General features: G+C 41.7%; 1 protein-coding gene across 1 annotated transcript; it reads left to right on the top strand.

Annotated features, from left to right (window-relative positions):
• Nucleotides 1-77: 77 nt before the first annotated feature.
• nup210 (nucleoporin 210) lies at nucleotides 78-27,828 on the top strand (the record flags this gene model as incomplete). The annotated part of the gene is made up of 40 exons (XM_079173857.1): nucleotides 78-244; nucleotides 560-699; nucleotides 2,051-2,182; nucleotides 2,819-2,915; nucleotides 3,064-3,214; nucleotides 3,669-3,801; nucleotides 3,932-4,090; nucleotides 5,066-5,134; nucleotides 5,239-5,345; nucleotides 5,797-5,934; nucleotides 6,055-6,192; nucleotides 6,402-6,557; nucleotides 7,474-7,672; nucleotides 8,491-8,636; nucleotides 9,634-9,852; nucleotides 11,054-11,227; nucleotides 12,165-12,357; nucleotides 12,626-12,732; nucleotides 13,162-13,266; nucleotides 13,775-13,876; nucleotides 14,872-15,000; nucleotides 15,222-15,349; nucleotides 15,446-15,581; nucleotides 15,690-15,752; nucleotides 16,211-16,390; nucleotides 16,475-16,555; nucleotides 16,699-16,830; nucleotides 17,109-17,267; nucleotides 17,612-17,703; nucleotides 17,835-18,009; nucleotides 19,110-19,285; nucleotides 20,398-20,618; nucleotides 20,996-21,132; nucleotides 21,796-21,910; nucleotides 22,479-22,625; nucleotides 23,707-23,957; nucleotides 24,055-24,259; nucleotides 24,552-24,674; nucleotides 25,101-25,178; nucleotides 26,627-27,828. The coding sequence occupies 40 exons, from the start codon at nucleotides 78-80 to the stop codon at nucleotides 26,731-26,733; spliced, it is 5,667 nt and encodes a 1,888-aa protein (XP_079029983.1). The 3' UTR covers nucleotides 26,734-27,828.
• Nucleotides 27,829-27,853: the final 25 nt, after the last annotated feature.

Genomic DNA, 27,853 nt, shown 5'->3' on the forward strand with positions numbered 1-27,853 from the left:
TGAACTCAGCGTTCATTCATTCATTCGACCGTTAGTATCGCTGCCATATAAATCTCCGCTTATCTCATGAAACGGAAATGATTTCGCTCAAACTATCAGCGTTGTCGGCTTTGCTGTTATTAATAATAACCGTTATTCAAGTTGACTGTTCCTCGAAACTAAATATTCCCAAAGTGCTGCTACCGCTCGCCAGAAGTACAAAAATTAACTTCACGTTGGAAACTACTGAAGGTTGCTACAGATGGTGAGTAGAATACAACTGAGGAGTTTTGAGGGTGAGCTGAGGCCATGCTGTGTGGAGTAGTGTCATATTACACGGGGCATGTGAGGCCACATGGCACACTTAAACAGTATAACGTTACCACACAGTTCATGGCTCTGTGTCCTAAAACAACTTAACCCTGGATTTATCTCTCTTAGCGGTTCTTATGTTCACCCTTTAACACTTCCATTTTTACAGTAAAGCTTAAACCCTCCAAGACCTATACTGCTACTCTACTTATTTGCATAACCTATATATATATATAACGTTATATTTGTTCTGGTCATATTCATTCAGGTCTTCCACCAGACCAGAGGTAGCCAGCATCCAGGCTGTGGATGAAGAGAGCGGCAGAGGCTGCTCCCGGAGAGCTGTTCTCCAGGCTCTCTCCACCCATCCCACCAGACTGACCAGCATCATTCTGGCCGAAGATGTTGGTAAATACATGGTTGCCTAGTAAACGCAAGTAGCTACCTCAAGAGTTAGGAAATTAATGTGTGCATATTTGGTCCAGTTGTATGTTTTGTAAGTTCCCTTTTGAAAATGTAAATGGATCAGTGGAGAAACACACACAGGGATATAGATTAAAGGTGGACAGAAATATTTACAGACATGCATATATGCGTGGAAATACACTGGAAATGATTTTGTCATGTGAAAATATTTTCATGTTCAGGTTTTTGTGTTTTTGTTATGCTGAGAATGCACAGCGCTCAGTTGATTTGCTCTCTGAAAAATGCACGTGCAAAAGCAGAGCATGTGAAGTCAATAGTGCACTTAGATCAGTACTAATAAAGTGTTATTTATCATATTTCTACGAGCTGAATGAACGATCACTACCACAAATTGTTGTGGTTTATTATTGTATAGAGGGGCGTGCACGGCAGCACTCTCCTCTATATAATATATAATATACGACAGGCGTGTTGCAGTTTTGAGTACTTTGCCAGGTGCTCATATGTCTCTGTTTGTCTGTAGACAGATTTTTCAAAGCCACGAGGAAGGCCACGAGGAAGCGTGCTTATCAGTATCACATAAGCTGAGCCTGTTAAGTGTTTTACATGAATACATAAAGGATTAATAAAAGCTAGTAGTACTGTAGGTAAAGCCAACGAACGTGGTACAGTACGTAGGGTATAACATTTAAGTACACGGTGTGATATGTGTCTGTGCTCAGAGTAGGAATTCTAATGGTCATTCTGTTGCACAACACCTTTTTTTCTTTCTTCCTTCCTCTATTGTGTAATGCTGGATGTTATCTGTTGCCTGTGGCACTGTTGGCCAGTCATCGATGACAGTTGTGAGCATTTGCTTTGGAATCAGGAAGATCCGACACATTGGCCTGTCCACGTACATGTTACGTGTCTCTTTGTAAACTAAATAAACCAGACAAAGTAAGACTATCTGTTCAGACCGCATTCGCTGACTTTGAATGTGGCCTAACTCGCGCCACCTGTTTAAAGGTGAACTAAAACGTAATCTGATATCATCTATCGCTCATGCAACAGCTCACTTAGCCAATCAGAAGAGCCAGAAGATTTGATTTTGACCGTTAACAGTAGAGCGTTGTGTGCGAAGCAGAGGATGCTTCAAAGCTCTATGTGCATAAAACATTGTTATGCTTTGTGCCTCAATAACAATTACTTTTCCTCCTTTTTTTTAAATCACTGTTCCTTTTAACCACCAATACATTTATTTTTGAGATTTTCTTGGTTTGGTGACAACATTGTAGTACAGTATGTACTCTGTGTATGATGCTTTGTCTCCCCCCCCCCCATTAATTTGCAGTTACAGGACATGTACTGCGGTGTGACGCCATTGTCGACATCATCAGTGATATCCAGATAGTGTCGACCACCAGAGAGCTGCACCTCGAGGACTCACCACTGGCACTCAAAATCCATGCACTGGACTCTGAAGGTGACATATACTGACTCATCACATCACAGGACTAAGTGATTGTCATTATAAGCTGCTGCTGGTGTTATTGATAGATATCACCCTAAGGCCATTAAGAATAATTTACATCAGTACCGGCAATATTACTCCGTGCTCCTGTTGTAACACGTCCATGCTGTATTGTTTACCTGCTGCTCTAAAGACTTCTCAGAGAAATGACTGAGCTGCTACTTTGAGGTGGCTGTGTTAGTTCTGTCCGACTGGTTCCATTTAAGGCAGACACACTTAGTTTAATGAGCTGCAGCTACAGCCTGGCTCTTTCTGATGATGGCTCCAGGGCCCGTTGTTGTGTTTTTAGTTTGCTTTGGCCCAAAAGTGCATTTGGGATTCTTCAGATGGAGTCGATTGCAAAAAGGACGGCAAGTATCCTGTAATTAAATGCCTTTTGGTTTCGTTGCAGCTAATTCGACTGCCAGGAGCTCTCAGACAATTGTGCTCCCGACCCATTATACATTCAAGTGTAGTGACCTCGGTCATATAGCACAAGTGGAAAGGTCTTTGCAAATATGTGGTGCTCCTCACCAAAGCTCACATGTGTTTGGATTTAAAGTTGAAAGAAACAGCAGATCTGACTCTTTTTCCTTTTTTATGTTGCAGGAAACACCTTCAGCACCCTTGCTGGTCTGGTGTTTGACTGGACCTTAGTGAAAGATGTAGATGTGAATGGATTCTCTGACTCTTACAATTCATTACGGTAGGCTCCCCCCCCCCCCGTCTTAATACTGCATTCAAACTCCACTGATAAGTAGTGTGATTATACTTCTTTGCTTCTCTTTCTCTGAAATCAAATCATTTTTGAGTCTCAAACGTATTTCCTGATGCGTCTCTTTTCTCTACTGAAGGGTACTTAAGTTCTCAGAGTCCACCTACACACCCCCCGGATACATATCTGAAATGGAGCGTGTTGGGAAACAGGGCGATATTATTTTGGTATCGGGACAGAAAACAGGACACGCTAAATTGAAGGCCAAAATAGACGAGCCATTGTATAAGGTAAGCAAAAGTGTCTTATTATACATGTCTTACTGTTGATGCCAGAGCAAAGTTTAAATAATCTACAGTCATAAGTTAGCTTGTGCCCTCTCTCTGTGACAGCTTATGTACTGACAAGCGGACGTCTAAAATAGCAAAAGATTGCATTCCAGTAATGAGTTCTTCTTCCTTATGTATGATGTCACGGCAGTAGATTTAGCCTCCATTGTTGTCATCAAGCTAACTTTTTATCTGAGAAATGATCCCTATAAGATGTTGTCCAACAAAGAAAAAGTTATTTTTAGTAATATTATATAGAATGTTGAAAACATAACCAAGAGCCACGTGCCAATTTAAAATGTATACGTCTGAGTTATATATTTACATTATTGAACACTGCAGGCAGTGTGTTGTGGTTTGTTGAGGCGGGAAGCTGAAGCGCTGTTGTTCTGTAACGATGGTAACTGTGCCACAGGATGTGGGCGCCGCAGAAGTGAGACTCTTGATTTTAGAGAACATCCTGCTGAGTCCTGCGTATGACGTCTACTTGCTGGCGGGAACCTCCATCCGATACAAAGTCCTGAAGATACGACAGGGCACGATCACAGGTCTGACTTGGTTTCCTGAGGAGTTAAATCCATTATCTGACTTTTTACGATAGCCACTGTACTGTTTCTGAAGCAAACTCACAGCTGGTAACGTTCGAGCACCAGTTTAACTCCCGTGTTGTTTGTCCAGAGCTCTCGATGCCTTGTGATCAGTATGAACTGCACGTTCAGAACAGTGTGATTGGCACTAATGGACACCCAAACGTTGCTGTGGCCAGTCTGGATCAGAGCATCTCCACAGTTACAGCAATTCAGCTTGGACACATCAACGTGGTGCTGGATCACAAGAGTATCCTTCTGACAAGTCTCTCCCTGTAGCTGTTATTATGATGCTATTCACCTTATTCTGTGCCTGAACCAGGCTGCTTCATCTTTGTGTCATTTTGTAACCTTACTTCCGTTTTAGAGCGGAAGTGCGATTACTTTGCTGAACGTATTTTAATTTTTTATTTACCAAAAACTGTTTATTTGATTTGAGTAATTTTTAAGGTGAAAAAATAACTTTAGATTCCCAATATGTGATTATTTTATCCAAATAACGCCAATATGGAAATTTACACCGATTCTTTTGGAGCTGTGAGGAGCCGGTCGGCATACAAGAAGAACATCAACAGTGGTTTTGTAATTACTCTCACTGCCCTGCATGTTTAACCATGGGGGTATTAAAAAGAAAACATCAAGAATTACATATTGGCGATAGACAGGTTGGTTTAATTCACTCTGGAGGTGAGGTAGTATTTATAAAACTCTGTGCAGACCTGTCACCCTTCTGGTAGTAAGAGTAATTACAAAAACACTCTTGACGTGTGTTCTTGTATGCCGAGTCCGACTGGAGGGACGACCGATACGCTTCGGTTCCTTGTAGAGGATCCGTCTCTACCAAGAGACATTCCATGGTAATTAAAAATGTTCTCAGATGTGATTTCTGGCAATTTTCCCATGTGGTCCTCCCAGCCACTGATTGCTGATGGATGTGATAGTGTCAAACCATCCGATCACAGCGGTGTAGCTGCTGCATTTACCCAAATATCATTCATTGATTACAACGCTACAAGCGCTAAACTGGAAGAACGAATAAAGTTGCGTTCGAAGCGGAAGTAAACAAAATGGGAAGGGCAGTGTAATGTGAATTATGTCCTGTACTTACTAGCGAAGCTGTGTGCAAGTACTAAGAGAAGTATTCTGCATTTGGCAAAAGTCAAGAAGTTTAGAGCCGCCATTGTCAATGTTTCCATGCTAACTTTCCTTAGCAGCATCTACTTAGGCCTTCGGATGCAAGGAGTGTCTCGCCTGCCCAACAGCACTCTGTACGTGGTTGAACCCGGCTACCTAGGTCTGTTCCTGGCTCTTACTATTGAAAACACGATGGAAGTATTTCATAGTGAATGTTTAAAAATATGTAGCTAACCTCCGTTTTCATTGTAATTTCACTTTTAGGTTTCAAAATTCATCCAGGAGACAGCTGGGTTCTGGAGACAGGCAGAGTTTATGATGTCCTCATCGAAGTCTTTGATAAATCCGGCAACAAAATTCACGTATCTGATGTAAGTGTGCTCCAGTTAAGTCACTGTTGTGTTTTAAATCATTTAATTGTACATCTGTATGCATGCTGTATTTAACCGTGATTGTGAAAGTCAAATGAGTGTTCATCTGAGATAAAGTCTGGCCTGGTTTGTTTTATCAGTTGTTTGAATAGGAGTTTCCTAGTTCCTATATAGTGGGAAACTAACATCTTTGAAACTGAAACACTTCTGGGAGACATTAGAAAGAGAGATGTAGTGCACTTTGAGCCTTCCTTCGTCAACCTATGAGTTTTATTGGCTAATATTTCAAAACTGTGATGAGAGAACTGTCACCGTTGAAAGTATCAACAAATCAAAATCTTGACAGACATTAAGAAATATCTCCTGAGTCTGTAAAAGTTTTGAAACCCTGCTTCTATTCTCGAGTCCTACAAAGGTAGTTTAATAGCCTGCGTGCTTTGATTTTCTGCAGAATGTCCGCATTGACACTGGTTTCCCCTCCGAGTACCTGGAGCTCCTGGAGTCTTCTCGGAATGGGTCGTATCATCGGGTCAAAGCGCTCAAAGAAGGCCTGACTCTGATTGATGCAATCCTTAAAGCTGTTTGTGAAGTGAGTTTACTTGGAGCGTTGACCTTTTTCAGTCTGAATGAGCTGGAGCGTAATTATTCCGTTTACTTCCTGCCCCTTTTTTTCCTTGATCATTTCCTGTTGGCCTCTGCTCTGTTTCAGACTGGTAGGATCCGTGCACTCGCCAACCCGGTCCACAATGAACAGGATGTAGAAATCTATAACCCTATAGTTCTTAGTCCCAGTATTCTGACATTTCCATGGCAGCCCAAGGTTGGAGCTTATCAGTACACAATACAGGTAATTATTCCTTTTTCAGGATGAAAACTTGGTGTCTGAATGGGGTTTTAATCTGTCGTTGAGCACATGACACCTTTTATAATTTGTTTTTAGCTATTGTTCTTATTCATACTTTGCCATAAAGCTCTAAATTAATGTTTTTTACCACTGAGAGGTGTTTTTCTGGTGCATGTGATGACTTCTGTTCTGTTTCCTGGTGCTTGTGGCAGGCGACAGGAGGAAGTGGAAATTTCAGCTGGTCTTCCTCCAACACAGCTGTCGCCACAGTGACCGTGAAAGGAGTGATGACAACAGTGAGCGACATCGGCGTCAGTGTCGTTTATGCTCATGATCTACGCAACTCACTTCACTTTGGCCAGATGAAGGTAAGTTGACCTGGAAAAACTGTCACATTGTGAAACAACACACCTGTTAAAAAAATAATATGGCAGTATAATAATAAGCCATGATCCGCTTTCTCACTGTAAGCGTTTCACACTAGGCGTTTCATACAAACACACAATTGTTTGGGCTGTTTTTCCCTTAAGATATTGTCTGTGGTGTTTTATATGAGCTCTTCTCGCTGGTTTAAGAAGTTGGAAAAGATGGTGTCAATATTTGAAAATGTGATGACGTTTATGTGAGAGTCATGTTGCCGGGTGAATCAAATCTGATCAAACCACACCACCAAGACTATTTCTTTTAACATGCTTTAACTTTGAGTGTTGCTTCAGGGTTTATAAAAGCCGGGTGTCCTCGCCACCAAAGGGCACTGGGGAGTTATGGACACTCGAAAGATGCTCCTCTTACCAAAGCAGCTACTCATTGAGTGCCTCAGACTAATCCTCCAGTCTTGATGCACATGTACCTGCTTGTTTAGCATCATTGGGTTTTACATTTATGTCAAAGCAACATAGTTTTATTCACGTTTTGAAAACAAAACAATTTCAATGTTAAAACTCGGGTAAACTTGAACAACTCTCCACGTTTGGACTTGTCCGTTATATTTCACTGTAGTTGTTGCTGCAATGTTTTCCAAAGATGATTGCTTTACTTCTTCTGTCGTTAATTTTAATATCGTCATATCTAATGGAAGTCATTCAGGCAATTTGAAATCACAATGTTTAATAAATTATCTCTGGAGTGCATTATTATTACTCATGAAAACATAAAAATGTGACGTGTAATTATCTAACTGTGCGGCTATAAAAGTACAGCACAGTCTCACAGCTTGACTCTCCACATTTTCCTCTCATTCCCAGCCCTCCATCTAAAACTCTCTTATCCCTCTTCTTCTCTCAGGTGTACGTGGTTGAGCCCGTCGCCATGGACTTCGCTCCTTGCCCAGTCGAGGCCCGGGTGGGCCTGGTTCTGGACCTGCCCCTCAGGATTTTCGGCCTCCTGGAGGAGGTGGAGAAGGAGCGGGTCATGTTGAGCGACTGCTCCCAATTTGACCTGCATGTCGAGGAGGAGAACCACGGCGTCTTCCAACTACTACACGGTGAGTGCGGCTGATCTGACGCGGTCGTGTTGTGATGCAGCAACATGTTCATGAACGCAGTATTCTCAGCAGCTGGTCTGCTGTCATCCCGTGTTGTCGGTGAATTCACTCATGGATTGTAATTATGGATTTGCATTTAGTTAAGGTCACTAACCAATGGATGCTCATTCTGGGCACTCATTCATTGATCACTCTGTTTAGTGTTAATCAATGCGAGTTATGACGGATCACGACTCTTGGCCAATTGAACATGCATGTGTTGTGGGCACAAGTGAGGAGGGTAATTATGTTGCTCACTTCCGTCGACTGAAAATGTTTACTGCCCTACTTACTGAGTGTGTTGTTTTGGGGGGGGGGTTATTGCAGTCATAGCGGTTATGAAAAATGTAAATTATTACTGTAATCATCCTAAACTCTACAATTTCCCATGAAAGCACAAGTATGTGGACACCTTCAACTGCAGTTTCACATTATGATAGGAAGAATTGTGGAAAATATATTCTCCTGTAGACAAATCTGTATTAATCGGTTACCCGAAAAAGCTAAACTATATGTGATTCAGATTGTCAATGCAACGTTTTATCTCTTTCAAAGTTCTTCTGTTAGCAAGATTTACAGTTTTTAATTTTGAAATCTTGTATTATTAATCAGAAGCGTGGGCTGGGACATGTAACAATACTTCTCTGTGCTCCAGTGTGGTTTAAGAAGGGAAGACAAATTGAGTACACCTGAGTGAACAATTGGAACTATTTGTACATTGTCATAATGCATTCTTGCTTACTCTTTGGCTTCCTCCGACCCTCTTTGTCCTGATCCAGGGCGGCTGGCTCCCGGCCAGGAGCACTGCAGTGGGGTGAGAGCCAAGGCCCTGGCCCCTGGGTACACCGTACTTACTGTGAGCTACACCCACGGCAACGTTCACCTCAGTGTCAAGATCACCATTGCTGCCTATCTTCCTCTCAGAGTGAGTCCAACAGTTTATTTGCTCATCTTGAACTTTTAAAACAAAGCATTTTGCTCTCTTATTGCATATTTCTCAAGGCCTCCAGAATTAATTTCCTTGTGGATAGTTTTTCGGTTGTTTATTCAATAAAATACTTTTACACTTTTTTTTTTTCCAATCTGCAGGGTGTAATTATCTTAAACTTTACCTGAAGTCTTTGTTGTGATTTGCTTTTATTCTTTCAACTCACCTCAAAGCACCAATTAGCTTTTTCTCTTCGAAGGAAACAAACTCACTGATGCACATTCATGCACACAGACTCTCCTTACAATCAAGGCAGAAATACGATGATCAGCGGGTATTAAAAATCTCCTCCTCCCTGGTTTCCTCTTTGCATTTTAATTAAGCATTGTACACTTACTACACTGATTTGTTTTCTACACCTGGGCTCCAGCACTGCGCAGTAATTGAAATCACGTCAACTGTTGTGGTACTGATGACGTGTATTATGATGAGTTGACCAGATCTTCTGTCATGAAGCATTCTGTCACTCGTGAACCACCTATTCATGCATATTATATTCCAGTTATCAGTGCAGCAGTAACATGCTGTTTGATGCACCACTGTTGAGGTCACGTTTTTATCATAGGAGTGAGTAGTATTCTTGAAAATAGTGCAGACATGTTTTGTTTCTTCACTTGTTTTGCCTTGGCAGCTAAAGGTTGACCCAATTTAGTTTATTTTCTGTGAAATACTGTGGATTTCAGCTGAACATTTCCCCAGTTAAGTTCCTTTTAACACTAGAATGGCCGAGCAGATATACATAAATACCTGCTTTCCTTTTTTGACTAAGATATCTTTCCCTTTGGGTTCCAAAATGTCCCTCCATGATTTTTTGCACATCTATTTTCTGCGTCTTTACATTTTGATCCCCCAAATCTGTTGACATTTGCAAAAGCATTTCTTTCCGAAAGTGTCCTGCTGTAGCATTTCATAATAAGATAATGTTGTTTGGCAGGCGATCGACCCTGTGTCTGTGGCCGTGGTGACTCTGGGATCTTCTAAAGACATGCTGTTTGAGGGCGGGCCCCGGCCTTGGGTTTTAGAGCCCTCAAAGTTCTTCTGTGACTTGAGCGCTGAGGATGAGGCCAGCGTGAGCCTGACTCCGACCGGTCCCTCATCTCACAACTACAACCAGCACTGGGTCAGAGCAACCTGCATGGCCCTGGGAGAGCAGGTGAGATCTGCTGAAACCATATTGGTCCTCATCACCAAAATCTTCCTAAGTCTGTTTTTGTTTATGACAATTGTCCTAACGACATGATCTTAAAGCGCAGAATTGTTCTAACGTGTGTTATAATGATGAATACAATCGTTCTCATAAATTGAAGGCTTGTGCCAGTTGATCCTAATTAGCATAGGTAAATGCCATGCCGACCCCCATAACAAGGTATGAGACTTCTGGGTCGTGTGCACACACACACACAGAACATAAAAGTTAAGAGGGAAACTGGCATGCTTTAAGATCTTGTGATCCAGTTTATAATGTAGAAATCACAAAAACATTTGCTTCTTAACTGCATTCAGAGATTGTTTGAAATTAGAAAGAGCAAGTATGAATTTAGGGGAATAGGTTTGTTTAAAACAAGGAATTCAAAGTGAGTGGTTGACTTTGCAAATAATGCCTATTAAAAAAATGTGATTATTATTTTGTGTGAAATTTTTGGACTTTTGTTTTTGTAAACCTGTTGGGTAGATATAATAAGCTTCAGCCTACACCTCTTTGATCAGTATGTTTTTGTTTTCCCTTTGATTTAATGCCCTATTGTCATTTATTTATTTTTATTTGCATTCTTTTTGGACAAGGATCCGAATAAATGATCCCTATCACACTACTAGCTGTGATATTTAGTAGCGTCAGCAGTGTACATAAAATAACCAAAAGAAGATGCAATGACTTGTTCAGTGTTGGAGTGTTTATTTTAAATAGCATAATGCTTTGTAAAATAATGAGTTAGTAAAATAAATAGTAATAAAAATTTCTAATAAATATTGAAAACCTATATTATACAACTGTTGAAGACATAATTCTTATCTTGCACAGACATGTCAGTACGTGTGCTCTTCTTACCTAAGACCCCAAATCAGAAAACGATGAATGTGTCAGAATCATTGTGAAAACAGCATAATTTTGTTTTAAGAAGAAATTTCGTCTGAGGAAAGTTTAGTGAATGAGGCGGCCCAATGTTTCTATTAATCATGCTGCCAACTGAAAAATTGCAATGTTCGATTTCATAACTTCCTACAACTTGATAATAAATGCAATAGCTTGAAATACTGTCTTTAATCTACCAATAGTTATTCATGATAGTGTCCTTGCTGTATTACTGTGATGGCTCCCAATAGTTCCGACTGTAGTATTTTGTTGTCCTCTTCAGGTACTGGAGGTGATGGTGGGAAACAAGGCCAGTGTGACCAACCCTTATCCTGCCGTGGAGCCGGCGGTGGTGAAGTTTGTGTGTGCCCCTCCGTCTCGCCTCACCCTGGTCCCAGTTTATTCCAGCCCACAGCTGGACCTGACCTGCCCGCTGCTGCAGCAGAACAAACAAGTGGTGTGTATGCGGTCCCTTCACAGAGGTCCACAAGCTTCACATTGCTACCTGAAGGCCTTTTACACACTAGAGGCGTGACAAATAAACAACACGAAAGTGCGAACTACTCACCTGAAAATATTCATACCGGCGGCGATCGAAATTAGTGAGTTGTAACTTTATTTCAATAAGGATTCAATTGATCAGGACCAATTATCCTATTGACCCAGAGCAGATCTATCTGAGGTAAACTGTTGTATAAAGCCTAAGCTACTGTGAGCTATTTTATTGAGTTTCCATTTAGTGAAATGTAAACACTCTGTGGAACAGAGTATATGTCCAGGGCTTTTATTGTGAAAGGTAATGACGGAAGGAGTGGATCTGGTCTGCGCTGCCTTTGTCGATGTTGAAATGAGTAAGAAAGTTTGCTGTCTCGGTTTAGACTGCGGAGCCTTTGTGTTGTTGAACACTATAGTGTACGTTTAGAACATGATTGGTTGATGCCTTTTATTCGTGGTGCGAAAAACACCGAAAAATTAACCTCGCTCCGAAAAGAAAATGCCAGCTCTATATTCACGTTCTGTCAGAAAGTACTTATGACAACAGTTTGAAAAAAATATTTTGACGTTTTAATTAAGCCCACGAAAGAAAAACCCGCCCTGGCCTTGTAAAGGCATTTAAGCTGCACTTACATTTTAGGCTCCTCACACTGAAATCACTGAAGAAAAGTAATTTTATTGTTTGTAAAATGCTTTTTATATAGTTGAGTTTTTCTAGTTGACTTCTTTAAAAGAGATACCTGACATTTGAAGAACTTAAAAATGACTAACACACTTAAGCTTCTGTACGATTATTAGGAAGTATCCTTAACTCAATGATGATGGTGATTATTTATGTTTTTTTTTGGAATGGAAGCTGAATGTTTGGAAAATGTTTTGATCACAGCACCTTTTTCTAGGTACCTGTTTCAAATTACCGTAATCCCATTTTGGACTTGGCTGCTTTCGATCAACAAGGAAGAAAGTTCGACAACTTCAGCTCTCTGAGCATTTTGTGGGAATCGACCATGGTGTCGCTGGCCAGTATTGAACCCACTTTACCCATGGAGCTTCAGCTGATCGAGGATGACAACAAACAGATGAAGCTTCACGGTAAAGCACCGTGACTGGATAGTGGGTTGTCGGCTAAACTTAACTCTTTTGTTTAGTCATTTTGGAAAGTAATGAGGCAAAGGCCGGAGAGAAAGCTGAGGCAGGATTTAATTCTAAGACAGCGGGGGCAGACGGGGAATGATGCATTCACTTACTACTGCGAATACATTTTTTGTCTTTGCTGTCTGTTTCTATAGATTAGTGATGACAAAAGGTTTGGATTGTTGTGTGTTTTTAATTGCTGTTTTGTTTCTGTTATCCGTGGCAGGGCGACAGAAGGTTCTTGTCCATCATCAAACAGGCATTGCTGCCATCACGGTGACAACTCTGGGTTACCAGGCTTTACATCTCGCAGCAGCCAAAGTAACCGCTCCAGTAAGTGACTCCACCACTAAGATGATGTCAAACTTTCTCATTTCCTCTAAAAAGCAGAAGCAGCTGAACGTTATTCAAAACATCTGTATAATGTTCTGTTGATCTGTGAACATTTTGCTCTCAGTCAGATGAATGTCATATGAGTTTTGATTGACTGAAGATGTGATTGTGAAAGAGATGATGTCTGTTTAAATACATTTGTAGTTTGGAGTCAGTGGCAGTAATCCTCTGAATAAACATGCACCTACAAGTGATAATTAAGCTTCTTTTGATCTGCTCCGGCTTCATCTTACTTCCTTTTTCCATTCATACACAGATTTGCCTTCATAATCTGACAATAGCAGCGTACTGTATTGTATGTTGGTATAATATTTACATTTGTAACCTTAACACTAATTCTTTTTCAACTCTCCTCTTTCTTCTGTACAGTATGACACCTTGACCCCTGTCTCAGCCACTCTGGAGCTCCTATTGGTTGAAGATGTGACGGTTTCTCCTGAAATAGTTATCATATACAACCACCCAGATGTGCGGGTAAGGGACACATTGATCCATGCTGAGGCATCACGTACATATCATCTCTTTACCCTTTAGACATGGGCTTGTTTTACTAAAAGTAAAACTGCGTTTTGATATTTCATCGTAAAGTATATTATTTACTCTTTTAATCAAGCAGAACAGAAATAGAAATTAATTGAATCACAACTGAATGAATCCAAAAGTTAGTAATCATTGCTCTGGGCACCGTGGAGTCTTATGTCCCTCCTCCCTCAGTGGGCCTCCCTCTCCTAATCCTGTGTGATATAGGAGCTGTGTTTGGCAGGTGTGGGGGTTAAATAATGGCCAGTGACCCGTGTAACAGGATTTTAAAGAGCGAGTGTGGTCAGAGGTCCCCTTTGATGTCTCATGCAAGGCTGTCAGGACAAAATAAATGACAGTGAACTGAGACGGTTTTCTGAATCTCCCAACAATATGTAATCATTTTAGTCTTTAAATGATTTTCTGCTTTGTCACAAGGCATTCATTTTATTTTGTTTTGCAGGCGAACTTGGCCCTGCGAGAAGGATCCGGGCACTTTTTTGTCAACACCAGTGTTAAAGGGATCGCGAACGTGGTGTTCCAGGAGGCACTACGAACAGCCCAGGTAAGACGCAACATCTGGACGAGGGTTACAAAGGGCCATAAGATTTCTGGTCAATTTCCGTACGATTTTCAAGGGATGTCAAGCTTGGGAACTTCTGAGTTTTTGCACAGTTTCAATATAAACTGGCACCTTTTTAGAATAGTGAACTTATTTGGGGGTAAATAGTGCTAGAGCAAATGCTAGTTTCTGCTAGCTAGGATGCTGGGATGTGGCTGGATTGAGCATTCTAATCTATTCATTCTTTATTGTAAAGCTTTTCTTTTTTTAAACAGTGGTTCACTTTAAACCACAGGTTTACACGCAGCCCACACTGTAGGCCTCACATTTTCAAAGTACCGTTACCACATTAGCCAAGCTAGCTAGCTAACTCGCATGACACATTTTAGACTGTATGTATTTGACAAATAAGTCAAGTCAATTTTATTTATATATCACAAATTCCCTCAAGGGTCTTTACAACCTGTACAGTTTACGACACCTTCTGTCTTTATACCTTCGATTCGGATAAGATTAAAACTCACCCCCCCCAAAAGAACTCCATAGTGAAGAAGCTTAAGAGCAACAGAGAGATCCTCCAGAAAGGATTACAATAAATGTTGTGTGTACAGCCATCTACTATATCGTGTTCAAAGTAATGGTTTTATTTGGCAAATTCATGGGTTATGCACATGACATGGTAAATATAGCTTCAGTAGATAACCCCTATATTTCCTGTTTATTCCCGTTAATTCCCATACATTTCCTATACATTCTTTTTAATTCCCATTGATGTTTCCACCTTCAATACTTCCAGCCTTTTACAACTCTATTCTGCACTGTGATGGGATTAGTTCACAGGAATACATAATTATGATATTGAACATCATACTAAGGATTTACAGTAAATCCATACTGGTGTACTTTAATCCATAAACTAATCGGGATTATGGATTAAACTACACCACAACTCAAAGTTAAGAGTTAAATGATCACTTTGATTTGCTGTGTGTTTCCAGGTCTCCCCCGTATACCCAGGGGAGGTGACTGTGATGGTTCATGACCTTTGTCTGGCATTTCCAGCACCTGCCAAAGCCACCGTGCACATTTCTGACATCCTGGAGGTTTACGTGAGAGTCGTTGACAAGGTGAGTTTCAGGGTCCGTTTCCACAGCTGGATTAGATGATCCCTATTATCAGTATCACACATTCCTAAAATGATGTCTTAACACTATGATCGTCTGCTTCTAGCACATCCCTTCCCAATTTTCATAAAAGCCTGTCTTGAATTAGCATCATTAGCTTTGCCCTGCCTGTGAACCAAAAGGACTATTTCCCTAATGGATGATGCCATTCATCTGTATTACAGGTGGAGATTGGCAAATCTGTGAAAGCTTATGTCAGAGTCTTGGACGATAATAAGAAGCCCTTCCCAGCCAGCTATTTCCGTTTCATGAATCTTAAACTCAAGGCGGCTTCTGCAATCGTCTCTCTAAAGTAAGTATTGTGAAACTTGTCGTTTGGGTTGAGGTTGTAGGATGAACTTGCAGGGCTTCATGTACAATCCTAAATGTGTTTTTTGTTCTTTTGCAGAATATTAGCGGAGTCCACTGAAATTGATACAGCTGTTTTCGTGGTGAAAGGTGCTTCTATTGGTCAGACCACTCTATCAGCTGTTGTAGTGGATAGAAATGGGAAAAAGATTGCATCTGCACCTCAGCAAATTGAGGTATAATAATTCAGTGTTAACTTCTAAAATGTCAATTCCAAGTTTGACTCTTGCACATATGTTGTTGCACATGTTTATATAACGTTTTTTATTTCTTTTTACTTTTAGGTATTCCCACCGTTCAAACTCATCCCAAGGAAAATTACCCTGCTAATTGGAGCAATGATGCAAGTATGTATAATATTGATGCTTAAGCTTTGTCTGGAAACAGCTGGCCTCAGTTCCTCTTGCCAGAAGAGTTCATCTGGTCCTCGGTTTATCTTCCAAAAGAGCTTTCTGCCAGAAATCTTCTGGAAGATAATTTGAGCCTAATAGCTCTTGGTTTAAACATCCAGCTCGTCTTTCATTTTCCTCAACTTGTGCGTTAATTTGAGAGCATTTACCATCCATCCAAGAGGACTCCTAACTGCTGATCATTAAACTCAGTAATACACATGCACTGCACGCTAGTCGTGTCAGATATCCACAAGTACTTTTAATACATAAAAGACGTCTTTCAGCAAATTATTATCAGACCTTGTATTGATGAAAGCTGTTGTCTTAACTGTCATGGTGTTAAGATCAGTCATGTAAGAGTCATGCTCATTTCTTTCTTTCTCCCTTCCTTTCCTCCCTGCCGTCCTCTATAGATCACATCTGAGGGTGGCCCTCAGCCTCAGTCCAATATCCTTTTCTCTATTTCCAATGAGGATGTAGCTTCTGTTAATGGCATTGGCCACGTCAGGGGTGCTACCATTGGTAACGTCACTGTGACTGGACTGGTCCAGGCTGTTGATGCCGAAACTGGGAAACTAGTCGTCGTGTCTCAGGTAAATATGTAGATATGGTAATGTGGGCTAGTATATCACTCAGTTAGATTTGACAATAAAATGCTTATTATCATGTGTCCGCAGGATCAAGTGGAAGTTGAGGTTGTGCGATTGACGGCCATTCGAATCAGAGCACCGATCACAAGAATGAAGACAAAGGCACAGGTGGGATTATTTTTGTAGAAAATGACCCCAAACCTAATAATGACTTCTTACAGTAGCACTGCAATTAACTGTAAAACAGTTAATTGAGTTCTCTCTATGGGCAATATTGTACTCACTAACCGCCTTCTCTTTTCCTTTTCTAGATGCCCGTCTATGTGATGGGTCTGACTAATAGTCAAACACCCTTCTCCTTTGGCAATGCTGTGCCTGGCCTCACCTTCACCTGGTCCACCACCAAGAGAGACATTCTGGATGTCCAGCCAAGACACATCGAGGTACCCTGCTCTTAATTGTTTCTTTTGATATCGCATGCAGTTTCTGCCCCTGAACCAATTCTATTTTTGTCTCATGTTGTCGCTTTGATCCTTTTATCAGATTGATTTAAGATGTGCTGTCCCAGCATTGCATTATGATTAAAAATAAACAGAATCTGCCTTGTCTCTGCTTCCTTGTCAGCCTCTGCCTTGTCCCTGCTTCCTCATCACTGTTGCCTTTTTATTTAATTTGCCGCTGCTATTTTTGCCATCGTCGTAATGGCGCCTGTCTCCTCCAGGCTAATGTGGAGCTGCAGTCAGAGCATAACTTTGGCATGAGGGTGACTGGAAGAACGAGAGGGCGCACGGGGCTGAAGGTGGTGCTCAGAGTCACTGACCCCAATGCTGGGCAGCTAGTGGGGGATCTACAGGAGCTCACGGATGAGATCCAGATCCAGGTACAGCACTGTGGCTACATCTCCTGAGAACAGGCATCGCTCTAAACATTATATCTCTGTGTCCTGAGCACCAGTATTATATATATATATATATATATATATATATATATACTGTATGTGCAGATATTATATAAAGACCACTTTTATGGACTGCGTTGCGTAACATGATCGTGTCCCCCTGCTGCTTTGTTAACTATGTGAAGAGATAAGACTGCAGATTAGTCTGAGCTGAATGCATCCAGCTTCAAACTACATTAAACTATGACATGTCTCGTGTCCCTAAACACCAAAGAACGATTAAAGCCCTCTCTTAATTGAAGTTTCAACATTCCGCTTTGATCAAGGTCTATGACAAGCTACACATGCTTAATCCCGAAGTAGAGGCTGGGGAGTTACTGATGGCTCCAAACTCAGCCCTCAAACTCCAAACTAGCAGGTGAGTAACAAGTGCCTGTACACACACAGTAGCTTTTGTCTACTCTAAAAGCATGTGGATTTCTCCAACAAGTTTCAGCGCCGAATAACCTGAAACCTTTGCATAACTTGATGCCATTGTGTCTCTCTTAGGGACGGTGTAGGGGCTCTCTCTTACCGGATGCTGGATTGCCCCGACCAGGTTGTCATCGCTCAAGTGGATGATAAGGGCTTCCTCTTCTCTGGCTCTCTTACTGGCATCTCCTCTCTGCTGATCACCTCGCAAGAGTCCTTTGGTGTCAATCAAACCGTCCTCCTCGCTTTGAAGGTCTGCATGAAATGTGTTTCAGATTTTAGCTTTTAAAAGCGGTATCTTCTGGGTATTCAAAGTGAAGTCGAATTGAAGAACATCAATAGATGTTTGGAGAACAATAGTTGTCTTAATATAGGAGACATTCACATGTATGTTTATGATTTCTTTTGTTTTCCAGTTTTATATAGAATTCTTCCATTTTCTGTTAGCATTTTTTCATATGTTCTGACCTAACAAAAGTATATAAGGCATATTCTGATATCCTATATTTTTATGTAGCATCTTTGTAGAAATAGTGTCATCTTCTGCACCATCAGCTGCTAATTCTAATTCTCAGTGAACTAAGTTGGAAGGCAACTCTATGGTTGTTTACAGTCAGTAGAGTCTGTGCGTTCCTGTAGAGCGTGACTCTGCTTTGATTGGCTCGTGGGGTACACGAACGCCCACTTTTACTTCTTCTCTGCTTCCTCAGTGCACAGCTGGTTCTGGACGTTAGTTATTACCATACTGTTCACTCTCTGTGGTTGCCAGACTACTTCGCTGGGAGGGGGGTAGATAGGAGCTCCGGAGAAGTAGTCTGCCAACGACGGGGAGTGAGGCTGAGGGATAAGGAGCGCGCTAGCTGGCTAACGTTAATTGTTGTCTGATTTGTGGTGTGATAAACGGTTCATTAGTACGTCCTTGTACTGTATGTACTCCATCGTAAAGACACAAAATACGATAGCAGACAACAAAACAAGATGAGCTTTATTCATATGAAATGAAGCTGGTCAATAGTTATCTTGTTTAGGCTTTGTGAGGACATTATTACATTAAAAGCATCAATGGAAGGTTGAATTACTTTAAGACTGAGTTGGTACCAATTACTCATGTTAAAGTAATACTAAGCAATTATTTGTCTTAGTTTGCCCCACATGTGTCACCAAAGTCAAAAATAATGGTAAAATGATTTAAGAATAACGTTGCTGGGCAAAATACAAAGAGTCAGTATTTATTGGGCGATCCTGTTCTATGTAAACCAATGGCCTTAACAGTAGTACTGACCCTTGAAATGACAGTTGACATTGTCCCTGCAGTTACTGAGTGTGACTCTGGTTCTTCCCTTCATTCCTCAGGTGGTGCCTGTGTCCTATGTGCGCTTCAGTACCAGTCCCGTGCTCTACACCCACACCAGCGAGAGCCTGAAAGCCTTGCCCCTGGGCATAGTGCTCACCTTCACTGTCCACTTTCATGCCAGCACGGGAGAAGCCCTACACAGCTCCAACTCCCACCTCACGTTTTCCACAAACAGGTCTGTTAACACACACTCTATAGCTTCCTTAACACTCAGTATGTTTCTGTTATTAACCTTCATAATTCATCCATTCATAAACGGTGAGGCTCAATGAGTGAAACATGACTTCTAGACGAGCAGAGGGGGGCGGACGATATGTTTTGCTATTGTGTGTGTGTGTGTGTGTGTGTGTGTGTGTGTGTGTGTGTGTGTGTGTGTGTGTGGCGATCAACATCACTAACAATAGTCTTTATACTTATATCAATATCTGTAGAGTACAACCAGGGTAGTTGAGGACATGGCAGGCTGCACTAGCAGTTCACCACATTCATTTACTGGGCTGTCCCTTCAACCTCATTTCAGATGGAGTTGTTTCCACCCGAGTGAGTGCTAAATGAATGGGAGGAGTGATGGGCGGGGCGGAGCACTGCTGCCCTCCTGATGAGGGACTCTCTCATCTGTCTGCACAATAAATTGATTCTATTACCTTATTCTCCAGGTGCTGACAGACAATTTTGGGGTATAAAAGTATAAAAGTCAGAGTGGTAAAGTAGCCCTGGGACTAAAGGGGCTGGTCTGTGATTAGATCCCACTCTTCAAGGAGCCGATTGGATTTTACTGCTATCTGAGGGGGAAGCAGTTTGGCCCTATTTGTTCAGAACAGATTATTTGGAGTCGGAAGCAAAAAGCAAAACATTCTTTCAGGAGGAAAAAGATAAATGTATAGGATTTAGTTTGTACTTGCAGTAAGCAGTAAAAAACACCACTAAACTAAGAATGTGATACAGTTTTTTTTTACAAAGCATGTCAAATAGTAATCGTACAGCAAGCTCTCTAATAACGACAGTGCCATCTATGTTTGCAAATAAATTCATTGGGGCGACCGATAAGGAGTGGGGGAATGAAGGAAGGTTGTAGTTGCGAGAGGGGTTGAGCACGAGAGGACGAACGGAGGGTCAAATGGAGATAAATGACGGGCCCGAGGGTGTCACAGAGAAATTAGGTGTAGTCTTTGTTCCTGAAACTACAATAACTTCCTATCAGCCCATATTTGACTTCCCCTAATGAATTGTATTGGAGGATAAGTTGATGAATAATAATTTGTCCTGTGCCTCTGTTCTGACCTGCAGAGATGACTTGGTGCAGGTGGGGGTGGGGCCCGGTAACCACACTCTGACCGTGAGGACGATCAATGTGGGCCTCACTCTTCTTGCTGTGTGGGACAGTGACAACGTGGGTGTGGCCGACTACGTTCCACTTCCTGTCGGGCACGCCATTCACCCGGATGAGGCCCACAGACTGGTGGTGGGGGATGTGGTCTGCTTCACTGCCCAGTTAACCAGCCCAGACGGTGAGAGAGCTACGTGTTCTTTACGCGGCAGACGTGCTGATCTGTGTAAATGTGTTAATTGATCAGATATTAACCATTTGACCAGAAAGACATTTAGAAGGTTAATACTTTAGATTTGGCACTCCAACGATGACAGCCTTGTATTATCTGCTGTTATGTTCCTCCACAACCTTTATGCAGTTCAATTTTATTTTATTTGTTCACTGTGATTAAGTGGAATCACAATATTTCTGGTGCTGCATTTTATTGAGTTTTCTTTTTAAGTATAAAGAACCTATTTATCCTAAGTCCATTTTGATTTTAGTAGAGATCTTTAACTTTTTTTTAGCTTGCATATTCTTTATATTAAAGCTGGACATATCTTCCCGTCCCTGCAGGTGTTCATGGGACTTGGAGCTCCTCAGCTAATGGCGTTCTTCAGGTGGACCCTAAAAGTGGTGCAGCAGTAGCCAGAGACTCTGGGACAGTTACCGTGTACTACGAGATACCTGGCGTTTTGAAGACGTACAGAGAGGTATGTTATATGTAGGCAGGACTTAGTATCTTAGCCGCCATGCTTCACTGATGGACCGTTTCCCTTTTTTGTAATGATGATTGTGATAAATGAGCTACGAGAAACGTGTTGTAATTATGCAAACGGCACACCTCTCTGGTTTCTTTATTGCTACTGTCGACATCTCTGTTCTTCTGGGGGTTTTCATCTTCTCCACCAGTGCAGCAGTCCTTCAGCAATATATCATAAGAACAGAAATATAACAGATGTCCATCATCACCTTTCAGTAACGCTTTGTTTCTGCCTAATTACGGCTGTTGATTCTCATACATGATGGAGTGTGGAAGGGATTAATGGGCTCTCTCTCAGTGCGACGGTCCTCTATCCGGTCATGCTCCTCCCTGCTCCTGAGCTGAATGTTGCGTACTATTCTTTATGAATATTTCCTATTAGCAGAACAATAAGTGATGTGATTTGGTGCAAGGTGTTTTATCTCAGACAGAAAGGTGCTTACAAGCCTTCTAACGAAATGAACTGAATGAAGGTGTAGCCATAATGTCACGTAAACACTGATTGATGTAAACAGTTGGTTGTGGATGTACATTAAATTGTGATTAATTCGAGCACACGCCTGAATCGTCTGAGGATTTATTGGCTGTTTTCTCTCTCTGTGTGGTTCTGTAGGTGGTCGTAGAAGCAGCGACACAGACGGCTGCTACGGCGCAGGCGACACCTGTGAGGATCGGCAAGGAAACAAAAGTCCTGCTCTCGACCAGAGGGAGCGGAAGCAACCTCATCGGTACTGGACTCACTCCGTTTATTAGAAACATTTGTTAAAAGAATAGTTGAGCATTTTAGGAAATTCACTTAATTTGCTTTCTTGCTGAGAGTTACATGAGAAGATTCTTGCCACTCTAACGTCTGTATTGTAAATAAAAAGCTTCAGCCTGTTAGCTTAGCTTAGCACAAAGACTGGAAGAAGAGGGAGAGCCAGCTAGTCTGTCTCTGTCCAACGGTGACAAAGTCCACCTACCAGCCCCCCCAAAGCTCCGTGTTTAACACGATATATCTTGTTTGTTTATTCTGTACAGAAACCAAAGTGGAAAATCGAACAAACAAATTACAAAGTGTTAATTAGTGAGATTTAGAGGTATTTAGTTACCTTTGGGTAGTGCCAGGTTAGCGGTTTCCACCATTTTCCAGTCTTTGTGCTAAACTAAGCTAACCGGCTGGCTAGCTTCATGTTTCACAGACGGATATGAGGGTGGGATCAATCTTTTCATCTCACTCTTAAAAACTGTTGATTTGATTTCATAATGAAGCAGAAAGTGTGTGTGTATCTGATGCCAGTGTGCTCCACCATGCAGGAACCTGCTCCTCTGCCCAGACTGAAGCTCTTTCACAGCTGCAGCCAGAAACGTCTGTCAGCTGCCACCTCAGCTTCACCAGTGATGCGATTGACTTCCCAGCTAATGACGTCTTCAAAGCACACGCCAGCTTTGACTCCAGCATTGGTAAGGCGGATCTGAATTCAGACCAGAGAGTACAGTCATGGTCAAAGAAGCAGAGAGTCTTTTTCATATTTGTATGAAGGCTGTGAGCATTTACACATCCTTTGGCTGTATTGAATCATGTCATTATGTTCAGATCCAGTGCATTGGGCTTTATTTACTCCTGCAGCACTGATGTGATTGGATTTAGATGACTCGTGTTAATTTGGGCATCCTAGCAGGATTCAATCCTGTAGTTTTAATTTTGGTCTTGGGGCTGTCCTTCCTTTTTACATCGTAGCACCTCTTAACTGTCCATACTTAAATTGATTTATTTTTTTTGACATTCACATCATTTCCGACCTTTTTAGAAGTGTTCCAAAATAAAATGACTCTAAAATCTAACCTGGGCGCACAGTTTATGTGTGCACGCTGCATTACTGGCAGGAAAACACAATTTACAAGAGCAGAATCAATATCTGCATTGCCCATGGAATGAGTTTAGCAGGGACTATAAAAGGTGTCCAGGTGATGTATTGAACTGAGGAGACTCCCTGTTGCCTGAAAGCACTGCTCTAATTGTGTTTGGGACTTCACCCCAGTTGTTGCCTTATCTCTGGTGTGTGTGTGTGTGTGTGTGTGTGTGTGTGTGTGTGTGTGTGTGTGTGTGTGTGTGTGTGTGTGTGTGTGTGTGTGTGTGTGTGTGTGTGTGTGTGTGTGTGTGTGTGTGTGTGTGTGTACAAGGCTGTAACCACTGAGCTGGAGCCCACTGAAGTCCTAATGGAAGCATTTGATTGTGAAATGACCCTCCCTGACAGTGTCCGACATTAAAACTGATTATGTATCTTTTTCCTCTTGAGACCACGTTGACACACTGTGAGATCCGTACTCATTCTCATATATATTTACATGTTTAATTTGTTCTGTTCATGGCAGTGCACAAAAACAGAAAGAGATAATGATTCACATCCCTTATTACACATTTCATGACCACAAAGAGAGAACTTTTTTTTAAATTATTTTACCTGCCATTTCTTGTCCCAAATGCACACCTCAACAATTCATCTTGAGTCACCACTTCCACCTCTGTGAATTCTTGCCCCAGGCTCCTACACATGCTCCATAACCTTGCAGCCAATGACGGACCAACAGACCCGGGTGCTCAGCATGTCCATGGCCAACCTGCTGGTGAGGGCCGGCCTGGAGGGCAGCGTGTTCTCCGGGCAACAAGACAGCGCCAGGCTGCCCATAGAGCCGGGCCTCTACTCCGACCAGACGGAGCTGCTGCTCTCAAACCTGCACCCATCAGCTGAACTCACCATCTACGGCCCCGCTGCTGCCCTGTCCAACACGGAGGTCAGTCCCAAGCAATTGCTTCTAGTAGAACATCTAAGAACAAAGTATATATATATATATATATAGTATGTGTATAACACTTTTCCACACCTTTTAGGTGGTGTCTGCTTCTCCCAACATTGCTGTCCAAGAGAGTGAAGTACACCAAGGCTTCCCCAGTTTCTCAAAGTACACCATCAGCGCTGTGGACCCTCAGGCAGCGGTCTCTACCTCCGTCTCCATAAGCAGCACCTCGGGCGGCCTGAGCATCGTCATCCCAGTCTCTTTGATCCAAGTGGCTGATCCCACCGCTGCCAAGCTCGGTGAGATATCCTCTCAGTGCAAATGACACAAGGCACTGTGCCTCCAAGCCTCAAGGCCATGTTGCTTTAAGAATACTGAATGTGTAAGTGAGGTCACAGGAAAGGTTGTAGGGCTGTCACCAAAATAAGTTTGAAAGAAATCTGAAGTAATGTATTATCACTCCCAAGTAATTTCAATGCAAGCCACGTAGCCCAATCCGAAAAAGCTTTGAAGAGGTTTTGACGGCTTCTTATCTCATCCATCGCTCCCTCTCTCTCTCTCTCTCTCTGTCTGTCTCTGTCTCTCTCTCAGCAGCTGCTCCTCCAGTTGTTTTCACTGAGGGGGGCCACTCCCTGCACAGCTTCATCAACTGCTACCAGATGATGTTCTTCACGCTGTTCGCTCTGCTGGCCGCTACAGCCATCATCATCATCGGTGGGTCACTGTAGGAAATGCATGTACAGTATGAGTTATGTTGTATGATAGTGAGGAAAGTTTTTTTCATGTCAGTCTTTGTTTAACGGCATTAGGTTTGTGTAACCTGAGTGTATACGGCTGTTGGGTTTGACTTTATTTATGTTTTTACTGTTAATGCTGTCGTGTAATGCTGTCGTTTCTTTTATATATATTTGAAACTGAATATATTTGTCTTTCATGACAAAAGGAATGAAACAAGTCCCATCAAGAATGAAGTATTGTCATAATATGACATGTCTGTTTTCATCCATGGCGCTCACAACTTGAAGCACCTAGAAGTTGTGAAGGAATTGTGTTATTCCCAAGAGTTTAAATTCTGAGCCCTTCAGACACTTTGATGATTTGTTTTTGAAATGTGTTTTTTTTTTTTTTTATCCCTTGCAGTCCTCCACACTGTGTTCAGCCCAAGGGAACAAGCGTATCACCCCGCCTTCATGCAGAGGACACCGCCCCCCGTCTCAGGTAGGACGCGACGGCTGTAAAGCAAATAAAGACTAACGGCCTCCACACACACCGGGACAAACAACAAGAAAATGTGAAATACTCACCTGCCAGTATTTTTGCACTAAAACTTAGCGACAGCTGGAACACTTGTTCAATAAAAGATTCAAATAGATTTGCGTAGGTAGACTATTTCTTTTTTTCTTTTTTATTTCTTAAAGCAGTAAAGATAAATCCCCTAAATCTCTGACGCCACTAGGCTGTAACACTCCAATGAGAATGAATTATTAAAGATAATAGAGGTATCTGACAAACTCCAGGACAATTTCAGTCAGAATAGATTTTTTTTGATGAAGTGTCGCCTCACCCATTGTTATTTAAAGCTCATTTGGATGTTAAAAGAAATCAGGCATTGCATCAGTCCTCAAGTCTCTGGGGTATATTGTGAATGTCTCTGCCGCAGGCGCTGTTTGATATCACAATCTATAGCCAGAGCTCCGGCTGCTTCAGTATGTTTGGTAGAGATCTACGTTGCGGTTACTAATGAGGCTGCTCATTTGTGGAAGTGGTCTCTTTTTAAATTCTGCCGTATTTGAACAACCATAACTGCTCCTCTTATTTCTTGTTCAGTGTGGCTTTGTGGCACAGGCAGTAAAACACTGTATATAATCCAGCGGGCTTAATAATAATAATCAGGTTTATTCAGAAATGTTTTGCGTGCTTCTCCTCACACAGCGTTGCCAACACCTGTGCAAAGAATACATCAAAATGTGCGGCTTGATCGGGAATAGTATGCTAAGTATTTATCGGAGCGATTCACCCAGCATTTTTCCCGAAAATCCCCAAAAGCTGAGCTAAATGTGTCCATACACTTGAATGGGGTTTCGGCGTGAAGAGAGCTAAAAAACCACTTAACTTTGGGCCCGTATTGACTAGCCATACTCTAACGTAGAAACATGATTCAAATATTAAAACGTAGACAAAACGCTGGACGTTATTGAGCCAAATGGATATTTTGAAATGCTTGAAAATGTTGTGCTGGTCGCACACAACTGTCTGTGGAATCCAACAGACTTACACATTTGGCTCAAAGAGCCGCAGAGCGACATGAAATCCAACCAACTGCTCCATTAGACTCCATGTAAAATCTGACCACTCATTTCTCAAAGAAAGCAGACGGTACAAGTTTTGAATATTGCTCTGGAGCTCACATTTTAAACACCACAAACATAAAAACCACATCAGCGCGTTTGACAGAGTCTCATCTTTCTCACTGTATCCATATATTGGGACTCAGACTCCTGCTTTTTGTTAAAAGGAGGAAGGAGTTTTGTTCAAAATCACTGATTACTGTAACGTTTCTTAATCAGTCTGCCTCTAACACCAGGTGCGTCCTCTTGTTTGTATTATTTTCTCTTTCTGCTATGGATGCTCTATTTATTACTCTGTTATACGTGGCTGTTTTTCAGGTTTCGACTCTCCAGTAATGAATTCCTTCAACCGCACAATACCGAGGAGGACGGACCCGAACAGCAGCCCCAGGTCGCGTCTCTACTCTCCAGACTACAAGTCCTGATGAAGCTCTGTTCTTCAGAAGCAGACCACCACAGGCCGTCAATGCATTTTGAATGTGCCTCTGTCCCTGAGGTGCGAATGCTGAGGGATGTGACTGCAAAGTCTCAGCTTCACTCACTTGTGCTCACGCGTTGGTACAGATGCTTCAAAGGAACTTCATTTTCAGAATAGCGGATCAGTTAAGAGCTGAGAGATGTTAACGGAGCTATTTTCTCTTTGTGTGTGTGTGGAAACATTTGTGTGTCTTTTCTTTGTGGTTTTCCATAGAAATGGCTTTTATACGAAACTGCTCTGTTTATTATTAACTGACATATTTTGGAGAGAAAAAAAACAAACCACTAGTTTGTGCTTTAAATAAGGTTGCTTTTTGTGTTCGTTCGCCCATTACTTGTGTGCTACTTAATATATTTCATGCGAAATCTGGTACCTCAGGAGGTCCATGTATGACACAAAACTTTAACTTGAAACTGTTTCTTTTTCTGAGCAGAAAACATACTTTTGTTTTGTTGTAGCCGATACATTTTGTGAAAAGAAATCCGTCCTCCTCGTAGATGAAGAACCCTTCAAATGTGCATAACTCTTAACTGAGAAACGGTTGGTTTATTTTTGTTCCGGGCATTTCTTTACTGAACATTACTGTTTTATTTTGAGCCATAATTCATGCAGCTCCTGCTTGATTCATTAATGTGAACCAGTTGAGGAATGTGAACCATCATTCAGCTTTTATCCCAGCGTTGCTTCAGCGCAGAAGAAATGTGACCCCGCGTCATTTCTGTGATGTGATGTTTCTGTTCTAGATTTGTTTTTACCCGAACACATTTCCGGGAGGAGATTCATGAAGCACTCTCCGACTGCAGAGACAGAGTGTGATATTTTTGTATTCAACAAGGAATCGTATTTATGTTAGCTAGTGAAATTCTGTTTTACTGTAAGACGAGTGTGTGTGATGATCAAATGTTTTCAGTGCTGTTTTGTTTGTGTTGGTCACGCTTTACAATCATATCTGAACAGCTTTCAGAACATAATGAAGGCACAAGTTTGTTTGCTTGTGTGATTATGCTCTTGCCTTTTGCTAATTAAAGTTTGTACTTACCACGTTCAACGCCGGTCTTGTGATTATT

Source organism: Pholis gunnellus (genome assembly GCF_910591455.1).
Source record: "Pholis gunnellus genome assembly, chromosome: 2".
NCBI lineage: Eukaryota > Metazoa > Chordata > Actinopteri > Perciformes > Pholidae > Pholis > Pholis gunnellus.